The sequence below is a fragment of the Hirundo rustica genome, chromosome 2, assembly GCF_015227805.2.
Source record: "Hirundo rustica isolate bHirRus1 chromosome 2, bHirRus1.pri.v3, whole genome shotgun sequence".
In the NCBI taxonomy this organism is placed as follows: Eukaryota; Metazoa; Chordata; class Aves; order Passeriformes; family Hirundinidae; genus Hirundo; species Hirundo rustica.
Genome location: NC_053451.1, coordinates 35,458,493 through 35,471,869, shown reverse-complemented (window position 1 = coordinate 35,471,869; position 13,377 = coordinate 35,458,493). Strand labels below are relative to the sequence as shown.

At 45.8% G+C, this 13,377-nt stretch overlaps 1 protein-coding gene across 1 annotated transcript; it reads right to left on the bottom strand.

Annotated features, from left to right (window-relative positions):
- Nucleotides 1-226: 226 nt before the first annotated feature.
- On the bottom strand, nucleotides 227-8,338 carry PRSS23 (serine protease 23). The gene is made up of 2 exons (XM_040056601.1): nucleotides 8,202-8,338; nucleotides 227-3,401 (listed from the first exon to the last, which is right to left on the bottom strand). The coding sequence occupies exon 2, from the start codon at nucleotides 3,386-3,388 to the stop codon at nucleotides 2,270-2,272; it is 1,119 nt and encodes a 372-aa protein (XP_039912535.1). The 5' UTR covers nucleotides 3,389-3,401; nucleotides 8,202-8,338; the 3' UTR covers nucleotides 227-2,269.
- Between the last annotated feature and the right edge of the window lie 5,039 nt (nucleotides 8,339-13,377).

Genomic DNA, 13,377 nt, shown 5'->3' with positions numbered 1-13,377 from the left:
CAAAAGCAAAGATTGATTATTAGCATCCAAAAGCATAAAGTAATTAAGCATTCCAAAAAAACCAAAAACACCACACAAAAACTTCCAAGAGGTGGGAGCAGAAGAAAACTGAAGAAAACAAACAGCACAGAGGATTTTAATAAATCTGTATCTGAATGTCTTTGCAAATAAGCAGCTGAAATTAGATTGAAAGTGCAACTCAATACAGCACAAATACAAGAATGTCTGCATTGAAATTCCATAAATTTTCTTTATTCACTGTGATACATTCAAACAAAAGTGCTCCAGATAACAGCCGTAGAGTAAAGGAAATTAAAATAAAAAGTCAGAAAAAGACCGTCAGATACATATGGTGATTATTCATATTTCAAAGCATTAGTAATTGCTTGTATCTGAGTGCACCAAAAACCCCCATGAGAGTCCACATTTTTGTACACTGCTTCTATAAAAATAATAATCGTAGGCAGCTCCAGCAAAAATGTTTGTCAGAACTAGAGCCAAAGCCACCGCAATGATAAAGCACCATCAGGCATATGTTTACAAATGCCGTAGTAATTAGTAGAGTGTAAAAAAGGCTTAGCTGAATTAACATTTTCCTTGTATTGGTATAGCACAGGGAAGCTCTGCTTGGATTCATTCCTTCCCAGCTTTGATACTTCTCACCAGGGACTTGCATTTTCCCCACAACAACAAGCAGCATGGGCAACTTGGGAAGCTTCAGGAGTCAGTGAATGATGGATGGAAGAGAAACCGGAGCCGGCATCTATCCTCCTACTTAAAACAATAATCTTGGCGTGGCAGCGTGTCCTCGACCATGTTACTGAAATACAGTGGCACAATCCATCTAAGAAAGGCTGCTCGTAGAGACCGTGTTGACTTCTGAATGCTGAGCTACAGTATTTGGCTGCACTGTTTTTACCTCAAAAGGACAGTTCTTGCTTTCAACTCTAATTCTTCTATAGTAAAAATATCACTCTTTTCTGTGTGTAAGAGACAGCAGAGGATCACTTCACAGCAAACTCAGACTGCATCCTATAAAGTAGTTCTATTCCAATTGCAGAAATCCTGAACTGTGCATTTGCCAAGAATTATTTGTAACTCAACAGATAGGTGGGGAGGAGGATTCCTATTCTAAAAACACAAGAAATTTTAGTCAAGATGCCCAAATTATGCTGTCAAAGGGATATGTCTGAGAGACGCTTATAAGTCTAGGGTCCCTCCGTGTGGTGCATTATTAGGTAGAACAGCAAGGATCTTCAACAAATAGGGGGAAAACTCAGCAGAACCCTCGTTCTGCTCTCTCCTTTACCTGCTCTGCAGGCAGCAATTCAGACAGACAGCAAGACTGAAGACAGGCTTAGGCTTCTCCTCTGAAAATCTGAGTTGCTGACATGAGATTTTTCTTAAAAGAACTAAGTAGGTCATAAACACAAAAGCCCCTTTCCCCATGCATTTTCCAGTATATTCATAGGGATCCTGCTCCTTCATAGGTCCCAGCTCCTATAAAGATTTAATCCCACGTGCAATTCGTGTTTCCCAAAGCAGGATGTAATGGCACTGATCATATGACCGACATCATCTTCACAGTCAAATCCTTGCAACATCAAGGTCTGTTTGCTCAAAAAGCATTTTTCTTAACTATGTTACTAATAAAGTCTCAAATCGCTCAAGCTGAAAGGAAGTTAGAAGTGTTATGTGGTTATTTACCCTTCACGCTATTTGTGTGGCATTCATCTCCCACGGCGCATGCCTTGCCCTTTTCACACTCCCTTTTCTCATGCAGGAACACAAAGCTGTAATGTTTGGGTTGCAAACACTATTAAATGCCCCTCTTCAGCCCCCAACAGCATAGAAATATTTTCTTTTAAAAGTTCAGATCAAAGCATTTCAACTAATCCTAGGATTTATTAAAACAAACATTATAGGCATGAGATAGTCAACAGTGTCCCTTTTACAAGATTCTTTGGAGACGGTTCTGTTTTCATACTGTTTACTGATCCGCCCCTAATTAATCTTCAGTTGCTCAGCTGCAAATTCAGCAAGTCCACCTGCTCCTTCCCCACCCAGCAGACGTTCCTTTCTCCCCAGTTTCAGGCTGTAATGATAGCACCACACAGTCCCTGCCCTAAGGACAAGGTGGCTGGCTTGAAAAGCTACATATCGCCTCCCGATGTTACATGATCACATGCATTGGCAGCACAAGTCTAGCCTTTCCTCAGATGAGTAACTACAACCAGTCATTAAGTGCTTTCAAGGAGTTTCATAGTCTTTATCCTTCCCTGCAGTCAAGGTAGTTGCCTTTGATCCAGTAACAGATCTGTGCGTATTTGAGGGGTGTAATGCGAACGGCTACATTGAAATCCTGCGGGGTGCCATTCATGTCCACCCACTGATGGCCTGAAAATATACCAATAATTTTACGCTCCCATTTGTGATTCTGCCTCTTCCACATCCTCACGTATACCCCAGATCCACTCGCACCCGGTTGGGCATCGCACTGCTGGTACAACAGGTCATACGTTTCGTCTTTGACATCACAGAAACGGTAAACCAGGTTTCCTGGACGGTCATTGTCGTAGCCAGAGAAGTGAATCCTCCCTCCAGGTAAGTGTCTTGCTGGTGGGCTCACACCTATCTTCATAAACTTTCTTTTGTGTGGCTTCTTCAGCTCCAGCAAGGCATAGTCATAATCCATGCCAATGTCATTGGCATTGCCTTTGATCCATCCTTTGGGGACATGCGTCCGTTTCACTCGGATCCACTGGAATTTCATTTTCTCGGGCATTGCCGAGTTGGTGATATTGGACCCTTTGCTGCCATCTTTCTGTTTGGGCTTTAGGAACCCCACCCGCAGTTTCTGAGCTCCTTTGACATAACTCTTTCCATCATGGATACAGTGAGCAGCAGTAAGAACATGCTTTTCAGCCACCAGCGTCCCCGTGCAACCTGTAGAGAGCTTCACCGATGTGGAGAATGGGTAGTTCAACAAGAAGTCTTTCCCAAAAATGCTAAACCTGCTGTCATAGCCATAGATCTGCCTCTTAGTTCGAGATCTGCCCCGAGACCCATCGCCGCTGTTGCTCAGAATGTATATGCCCACTTCCGTCTCAGTGAGGCTGCCGTTAGCGTACAAGGTTTCGTAGGACAGGTAGTTCTTCACTTCTTCGTAAGTTGGCAGCGGAGAGCTTTTGTGGCACGCTGGGCCACACGGAGATACCACTTCCAGTCTGGCTTCAGCATCGAACTGCGGTTTGTCCAAGTTCAGGGTAGACTGCGGCAGGATAACGGGAACTCTGTAAGACGGCCAAGTTGGCTTCCAGTGAGGACTGGAAGGCATCACATCTTTAGCAGCACACAAAAGGAGGATTAAAGTGGACAAGGCTGCCATTCTGAATGTCGGTCTGTGGAAAGCAAAAGCAAATGCAGTTATTCACCCAAACTTGCTGCAAGATTATCCTATCCTTGCTAAGTAGTGGCTTGCTAACCCAGTACAAATGTAACAAGGGTCAAGTGATTGAATGGAGTTAGCTTACATTAAGCAGCTCAGATTTCTCAGTGTCAGACTAATGCTTTAGCTGGAGTCTTGAAACAAGTGTCACAGGTTAACACTGAAATACAGGACATTTAACCCTGAGGTGTGCTGGGCCACCAACTCCCAGCTGACATCAGTAGGGAAGTTATAGTACTCGTATTCGCAGTTTAAAGAAAATTCAGACTCTGTTTAAATCCATTCGTCCAGTTTACAGAGCTCCAGCAAAGAGTAAATGTGTCTGTCTTCAGCTAGATTAGAACACTCTCTAAAAGCTCTCCCCTACTCTCTGACTTTGCTGAAAGATGTCCTTTCAATCTCTTCACACCATCTGCTGTCTGAGCCAGAGACACCAGGCTAATGGTAGGGACAGGCAGGGGGACAAAGAAGGTGACCTGACGGGCTGGGTTGCAGAACATGGCCACAGAGGAGACTCACTTCCCCCTGCAACTCACACCAGACAAAGGTTTTGCACCACGTGGCACTGGCTCTCCCCAAGGCTTACATGAGAAAGGGTGATATGATTACACACAGGCGGATAATGAAGGAAGATTACAATTCTTGAGGGAATTTTCAGTTAACACACTGGCTTATTGCTTTATAAACTCAATTAATTAGAAATGCAAACCAACCCCCTCTGAGCACAGGGAGGCAAACGCGACCGTAAATGTGTTTATGAACCGCAGGCAGAGTGCCTGAGACTGCAGAGAACAGCGTGCACTAGTACTGTGTCAAAAAAATGTGTAACTTCAGTTTATTTGAAAATTAGCCATACAGCTGAATCGCTGCAGGAGGCACTGTGCCCTGGGCAAGAAGGCAGGCAGGATCTCCCTCACACGAAGATTATTCAAACGAGAGTTCACAATTATGTTGAGCTTACACATATTTAATACCCTGCTGAGGTTACACTGATGGCAACTGCAGGATCATTCCTGAAATGCCTCAAACGAATAAACCAAAGCAAATCACACAGGAAATGACCACAGCTATCTAAGAATAAAAAAGAAAAATCCTTCTCACCAATGCTTTGTGTAGGAATACTCCATCCCTAAGTCGCACCAAAAAAGACTTTGAAAGCCACAGGTTGAGGATGTCCAGCAGTGTTCAATTCAAACACTGGGCCTAGATTCTTAGATTTTTGGTACCATCCTCTTTGGGAATGGCGGCTATAATTAAAGCACAAAATGTTTAAAAGTATCAATTGACTCATGCAAGATATCAAAAGACTTTAAGTCCAAAAAGCAGATGTAGATGGACAGAACTGATGCTACTGAAACCCACAGAGGCAGGTAGATTCTTTCAGAAGTGACCATACATCCTGCTGGCAAATTTTTCATTAACAAACAAGAAGTCTTTAAAGGAACATACATTTTCCTAGGTTAGTCTCTACCAAATGTGATGCTTTATACCTAAGAGGTGACTCATTCTGGCAAATACAAGTCATTTTAAGCATTAATCAGAATTGCATCATTTTGGATGCCCCAAAATCAGAAAATACTTGGTATTCAAGGAAAACCGCCATCTCCTCTGATTCCTTCCACAGCAAATTTTAATATTGGATGTGGCTGCATTATGCAAGCTATGAAATGAGACAGTTTCAAACTGCTGTAAGGATGGCACAGGGAACACCTGCTGTATTATCACATATATTGTTGTAGGACAGTGATTAGGAAGACATAAAAAAATGAAGGTAACGGGGACAAATGATACTGCTCCATCCCCACAAAGACAATATACACTGGTGTAAAACAAGTGCTAGCTGCCCTGCTTGTGTCAGTGAGGGCTGCAGGCAGCAGCGCTTACTGGTTCTGCAGTCAGAAGCTGATAGAATAAATCACAGTTAAACTGTGCATCAGGTAGCTGATCCCATCATTAAGAGCATGTATTTCTATGCAGTTTGCCCTCATTGCCCTCAGCTTTCTTGACAGATGCGATCTCTCTAAATTGCACCACTCGTGCCATTTCTTGGAGCTAGAATCCTTTCATGCTAACTGAGCCTCTTGTGGCCTTTGGCTGGTTTATTTAGATGGCAAGGGAAAAACAGAAGCATCCTGTCAGTTGTTATTTGCACAAGCAGTCAGATTACCGATGACGGGATTGTGTGCCAAACAGCTCCTCTGCTTCCTCCGAGATTATCATCTGGGATGAGAGGCGAGATTACTGTGCCCTGCAACCTGCTGTCCCTTATCTCCCCACCATCACCACCACAGCAGCGCCAGCACTTGGAAGGGCAGCCTTAGACAGCAGAGGGCAGCCGCCCTATGAAGAGAACAAGGCAGGAGACGGGACTCGAGCTGGTCTCAGAAAAAAGGGTTCAGGAGATGGCATCTGTGTCTACGCAGTATAAAGTGGTACTTACTCCACTTTACGTCTCTGAGCAAGCCTCCCGCCCCACTCCCCTGCTGTTTCTGTGCCGTGATCACATTGCAGCTCTAGGGGATAAAAAAGCCTTTTCATCAGTTACAGAACGTTTCTATTATTTAAAATGTTATTTAAACCTGACTCTAAAATACACTTGTGAGTTTATACTTGACAGTAGAAGCTAAACAGTGTTAATTTACTGAAGTCTTCATAGTTATATCCCATCTGGAGACATAACTGGTACTAAATCAGATCTGGGCAGCAATAAACTGTATAAATATGCTTTATTTATAACAGGATGCAAGTTAGTGCACAGTACCTCTTTCTGTGTCAATCCTTCCTTTTAAAAATGAAGGAATTGAAAAAGCAGTCCACATTTAAACAGAGACTTTCTAGTAAGGCTCTTCTTTCCATTTACTTTCTCTTTTCATTTGAAACACAACCAAAAAGCAGCAAAAACCACCAGGGTTAAAGCTCTCTGTCCTCAGCTGCTTGCTCATGGGCTGCCCTGAGAGGTGTTCTCAAATTGAACAAAGTGGTAAGGAGCGAGCACTTCCCTGCACAGCTATCACAGACCGGTGCTGAATGAATTACGACGTGCTGCTCTACTGTAGCTCTGCTCTTCTGTTCCTATTTAAACTGTGTCATAAACTCAATCCACCCTTTGACTCAGCACAAAGCCCTGCTCTGACATCCAGCCTAGGAAGCCCCTAGAAGCGGTTTGTACATAATTGCACTCGCTAATGGCATTAAAATTGTTTAGAGAATGGAAACAGTGACAGCTACCCCGGGGCTCCCCATGCTGCTAAAACATTTTACAGACACATTTTCCTGCTTGCTATGGGAATGCACGCCCCAAGATAGATGCTGCTGAAAGAAAACTGCCTTGTTCAGGACAAACACGAATAATTTTCTAACAAGCGAGTAATTTTTCTGCAAGAGTTCACTACTTCAGGGGTGGTTCTTGTAATAGCGGGTTAAATAACAATAAATCATGGATCATCTAGTATGAAAGCCCATGAACCAGTCTCCATTACATTTTGAAACGAAGAAAGTTTTTCCAGAGTGCTGGAAGCCAGAAAGATTAACATACCAAAAAAAACCCGAAGAGAGAAAACCAAGACAGCGAGAGAGAAAAATCTGCCTCAAACCAAATCATAAAGGAGAACTAAATCACTGTCAGTGCCGTGCCAAAATACCTCTGCTGCTTTTCCTGGTCACAGAACTTGTTAAAACACAGCAGAAATAATGGAGTTGCACTTTAATAACTACAGGAGCCTTCCTGCCATTAAAATCTTACAACTTTATGAGCCTTGCCTGAGATGCTGAGGGTGGTGTGAGGGTTATATTGCCTCACCCGCTCGACTGAGGGCTGTAGGAAGAGGTGCCTTGGAAAACCTGAAACTAACTTTGATAGTGACAGGCCACGGGTGTGTCCATTAACATACACACAGGGCACAGCGGCTATTTTGGCACGTGTGTCAGTGACATGCACACAACAGAAAAAAGGGAGCATAGTACGCGCTTCCATTTAGCCCAATTCCTAGGACTGCCTCCTTTCACCCTCCTTTTTTTCTTCTTTCCCTGCACGTCAAGCAGCTTCGCTATCACGGCACAAGAGCAAACCGCGCTACGAGCAGACAGTGACGGTCAGTTTGGGTAACGGGATGAGCTATAGGAAGGACCTGCATCCCCAGGGCTTCCAAACCACCTGAGAGACGGGCCAGCTGCCCAAACTGGGTCTCGGTGACACCTCACCATCCCCTCGGATCTTGCTCGGGGCAGGAGGCAAAAGACAGCTTCCCCAGGTTCCAGCAGCCGCCGCACTGGAGAGATCACGTACGTCTTAAAAGGCCACCCCAAAAATACTAATGTACTCAGACACAGTGACGAATCCGAGTAGAGGACCGCAGCCGAGCGCTACCTTCAGACGCCTCCAAAGCACGAAAAAGCAGCAAAGGCGAATTTTATCCCAGCTGTTCCCTCACCCGCCGTCCTTTCAAGAGTTGGTCACCGGCAGCGGGGACCGGCGGGGAGCGGCCGCGTTCGCCCTTTTGTCGCCGGCGCCGCCGGGGAGGCGGCGCCCGGTGCGCTCCGGTGGATGCGAGCGGGGTTAAACATTAATCCCTGCGCGGAGGGAGCGCTCGCCCCGGGCCGGGACAGCCGCTCCCACCGCCCGGAGCCCCGCACTGCCGGCAGGTGAGGCACTGCCCGGGGCAGCGCGGGGCGAGCCCGGCGCTCCCATCCTCCCGCCGCCCCTTTGTCCCCCGAGGCCGCCCGCACCCCGCGGCCGGCGGGCCCCGCTACCTACCGGCTCCCCGCGGCGGCGGCCGTGGCTCCGGGAGCGGCTCAGGCAGGTGGCGGGGCCGGTGCCGGTCCCATCTCTCCCGCCGCCTCCGCGGGGCTCGGGAGCACCTCCCCTCCCTCCCGCCGGGCGCCGGCCCTCGGCGGCGCGCTCGGAGCGGGGCGGGCCGGGCCGGGCCGGGGCGGGCCGGGGCGGAGCGGCGCCTCCCGCAGGTGGATCCCGCCGCTGGACCCCGCCGCTGGACCCCGCCCCGCCCCGCTGCCGCCGGCACCGCCGCCGGCCGGGCCCGGCCGCCCCTCCGCGCAGGCTGCCCCTCGGGCCGCCGCCACAGTGCGTCCTGTGAGGCGTCACCCCCCTTGAAATCTTCTGCTGCTGTTGTCATTTATTTCCCGAGGAAAGACGTAGGGGGAGTTTCTTTTCCCGGCCTGTTTTTTTTATTCGCGGTGTTCTGGCACTACGGGCAGCTCGGGGGCTGCCGTGCCGCTGCGAGATTCTGGGGTACAGGCCGTGGCACCTCTGCAACCCCGAGGGCAACAGGCGCTTTGTCTCCAGTGTCCGGGTCCCCAGATCCCTTTTCAGAGGGTCCCTGGGAGTGGGACCCTCTGCCTCCGCGGTCCTTCCTGCCTCCGCAGGGCATCAGCTCCAGGAGCTCTGCGTTTACTCACCCATGTTGCCTCATCAAGCGGACATTTAAATTTAATTGTCCGACACATTGTTTGCATGGGTTTTAATTACTCATCCTTCTTGAGTCCTTATAATGATATCTGGCAAGAAAGGAGGAAACCAGAGCCAAGAAGGCAAAAATCCTGCAATGTTTTAACTCCACGAGAAAAAGTCACCAAAAGAAAAGGTTTTTTTCAAAATTCCCAGCTGATCACCATTATTGCAGAAAGGAAATAAAAATTTCATAGGACTCAATTTATTTGCAGTCTTCTGCTGACCTTTTCAACTCACTGCTGCCTTTACAAAGGGTGAGGAGAGCCCGAAGCAAAGCAAAACCTTTGCCTCACCCGTGGACAATCTGTGAAGAGACGAAATATGACAGGATCTTACATTCTACATGATTTTTCTAATTTGCATTTGCTTGGCCCTAGCACCATCCCCGCCTGGGTCCACAGAAAGATTTCACTAAATGAATGGGAAAAGCACACACTAATTTAAAAGAAGAAAGAAAAAAAAAGAAAAAGTGACTTTTCAGATGACTGTTCAAAGAGCTAGAGAATACAACTGGTGTTGGGGAAGGGCTGGTGACACCAGTGCAGCTGCTCTTGGAACATGAGGGAATGACCATGCCACAGTGAGGCAGGGCCTTGGAGTATCAGCAGGCAGCCGACAAATCAGGCTCTGTCTGCAATGCCATACTAACCATGGATCCCTCCCTGACCTGACTCTGTGTCTAATCACGTCCCAACGAGATGTGCAGTCCCACGGCTCAGCAGCTTTGCCCTGTACACACACATCTGATCTGCCTGGATGGAAGGGCTGGCCCACACTTTGTAGCAGTGAAAAAAACCTTGTGAGGTTTGGTTAGAGTGGGTCTCAGGGCTGCAGCAGTGGTCCAGGTGGGTTCTTGCTTCCCACAGACATGCAGTCTCTTGTGCCACAGCTGCCATACGTGCTCCAGGGCCTTCCAGACGCAAACTCAAACAGACACAGTCCTAGACAATATGATGCTGATAGGAGTTTGCACAGCAGACAGGGGGACAGAGATACAGAGATGCTAAGATGTATTTAGTGGCCCTCACTTAATTATTGGAGTTTGGGATGCCCTGGGCTATCCATGATACAATACAGGACTGCAAACCTATTCCTGAAGCAGCAGCAGTGGAAATCATCCTTGCCTGTGGCAGGGCATTTGGAACTAGATGATGTCTGAGATCCCTTCCAACCCAAACCATCCTATGATGATGTGATTCCATGAAGTGTGTCTCCATGTACAACACAGATGGATGAATAGGAATCACAAGGCTTGATGTCTACAGGCCCCCTCCTGACAGTGAAACCTTAAAGAAAGTGTTGGGCAAAACTTTCATGACAAAAGGAGTGGAGAAGAATGTTTAGTTTGAAATTTAGTTACAAGACATTTTGTTGTTATAAAAACTTCTGATTTCTATTAGTTTTAGTGTATGCATTTAAATACAAGCTCAGAAAACAGTTTATCTGGCCTGTCTTTAAAAATAATGAACTACTGTCCTGTTCTATTGAGCATCTATAGACAAAATTTTAGGTTTAAACTCTCTAATTCAAAAGAGGAAAAAAAAATCCAGATATGGATTTGTTTTTCCCCTATGTGTATAATTCTTAAGAAACAAGAGCTCTGGTGAAATTGGGCTGCATGAGGTTTTTTTAAAAAGAGAGTGAAGTCCAAGATCTGAATGTTACTGTGAGCCATTGTTGAGGCAGAGAGCAGTAAGTGACAGCATACGTAAGGGTGAAGAGGTATTAGCTGTACTATATTGTCAAGTGATAACACACACGCTGACTTTTCAGCACCCTGTGAGTAAGCTGAAAATGAAACAGTCTACAGGTGGGAGCCCTAATGAATGGCACTGTCAGGAGATAATTTCTCATGGTTGAAGAAATCTTTTATTCTGCAGGGAAGTGAAGTAACCTGGCATTATGGTCCTGTGCCAGATTCCGCTGCAGACAATGAAGTGATTTCAGAGGCCACTGAGCCTGGAAGGAAGAATGACAACCCACAGTTGGCTCAAATGAGTCTCCCCATTGCTCACTGCTGATGCAATGCAGAAGAAAAGTCCTTGGAGTTCCCCACTGCAATGGCAGCCAGCTCCCTCTGCTTTCCCTGGGACACAGACCCCTCCTCACTGATGCCCTGTTTCCTGAAATGCTTTTTAAATATCAGAGAAAGTTAAAGGTGAAGTCACTCTCTATCCCTTCAGAAACAGTCTATTTTGAAAGCAAGAATGATGCAGACTTGGGCTTTGGAGAAGCAAGTACTTGTCTCATCCCCACCCCTACTTCAGTTCAGGATTTCAGGAAGGCTCTGGTGCCACAGTTCCCAAATCTCTGCAAGGAGTGTGAGAGCATATCCTATCTCAATGAAGTGTTATGATGATAATTACAGTGACTCCCCCACGACTGGTTGCTGTGCTGATGGGAAGGGGAGGACCAGACCTTCACCTCAGTTGTGCTGCACCACAAGATGATACCACTAGGAGAGAAGGAACTCTTCTTCAATACTGCAAGGGTGGTGGGGGAGGAACATATTCCTAGTTCCCAGAAGCAAAATGCTTTTACTGTCAGCTCTGAAAGGAAGCACATCAGCACTGGGAATATGAGTTGTTTAGTTTATGGAAAAGATCGCCAAGTGGGAAAACTGACAGCTGAATGTATACACTCTTCTTCCTGTTTTAGCAAAAATCTTGTCATCGGCGAGTGACACGGTGGGGCAGCATGGAGGAGGGCCCTAGCCTTGCAGGGGATTCCACTGATGAATAAAGACAGCTAAAAGCTAGTCATGACCACTCTAGGTTCCTTTTGCAGGTCTTAAGGGGCTACCTCAGAGGGCAAATAATCACATCCTCAAATGGGATGTTAAGTTAGGCCAGGCAATTCTTCCTTAAAAGCACTCATTTCATTCTGCTTTCTACCATGAGAGGTTAAATCTAACTTTTTGGTGCCTGCAGTTACATGAAGTGAAGCCCCCTCAGTGCGTCCATCTTCCTGGATCCATCCAGATGCTCAGATATCCCTTCCTGGATGGATAGGGATATTTGAGCATCTACTTGCAATTCACTCAGACAGGGGAAGGTTTCTACTGCCCAGGTCCACCTGCAGATGTAACTGTAAATAAAAGGCTTTGCCAGAGAAAACTCAAGCTTCACAGAAAGTTTCTAAATCTGTTGGAAAACTAATCTACTACCAAATGGGAAACACAAGAGGTAACAATGGACTGAAAATACAGTGCATTTAGGAATGATTTTGTAGCTGTTTTCTCCCCACCAGAATTTTCAACTTAAAGGCTTAATGGGATTATTCATGTCTGTCAGACGTGGTATGGGATTCTCTAAATCAGGTATATTGTGTAGATAGTTTTGATCAAACTATGAGGTGCATAGAAGGAAGAAAAAGAGGATTAATATTTTGAATTCAGCTTGTTTCAAAATTCACAGCTATATATTATTATATACGCTCTTAACTATTGAGAATTCCTGCTATTCATATTATGAAAAACATTTCTGATGAGTGATATTTAAACTAACAGTACCTCTTTAATTTCATGAGAGTGAAAACTTGTTGAAACAAAACAGGCATCTGGATTTGCTCCAGCAAGACTGAGATTCTTTTAAGACACTGCATCTTCACCATTTGAATAAACAGCATATCACTAAAGTGAAGTAATCCCAAAATGACACCTTAAAAATAAAACATCCACTGCAACTGCACACTCTGAGAACTTCAGGAATTTCCTGAAAAAGGGGACTTTCAGTGTTATGCAAAATTGGATTGAATTCATCACTACTGTTTCTGTTTTCAAGCCAGCCTGTGTCTATCTGCTGGGTTTAGATTCTGCCAGTGGTGTCACTGCTCTGTCTGGTGGTTTTGAATCCACTAAGTTCTCATTTAAGAATAGTGAGCTGTAACATTTTCTAAGTGCTGTATATTCACAAGCTCGTTGAGGATGTTAGTTAAGATTTTTTCAGCTCCTCTTTGAGATAATACTCCCCTTGTGCCCAGATTGTTTTAAGAAAATCCCATATTCAATATATGTGGCAAAACAGAAGGTTCTCCCTGCGGTGGGAGCCCACCCTGCAGAGCAGGGAAAGGTCTTTCCTATCCCATTATACAGGTTGAATTGGTGGCATTTCCAGTGAGATGCTTGAGCTCATACTAATTTTGATGCCTGGTCATCTTGCAGCAGCATGAAGGCACTTTGAAGTTAGCAGTGTGACTCTGAAGGAATGCATCATATTTCAGACCATGTTTTAGCTATGGTCTAAACAAGTTGGTGTTCTTGTGAAGATCATCCTGCAATGGATGTGAGTTCTGTGGGGACAACAAAATCAGCTCTATCTCCCCATCTTAGGGAGGCAAAGAAAAAGAAAAACTAACCAGGGATTGTGACTCTTTTTTTGAGTGGTTCTGTCTCAATTTTTAGTAGAATTTCTGTGAGTCAGTATAATGTCCCATGGATCAGTGCTTCCAAGGGAAATGAACATGA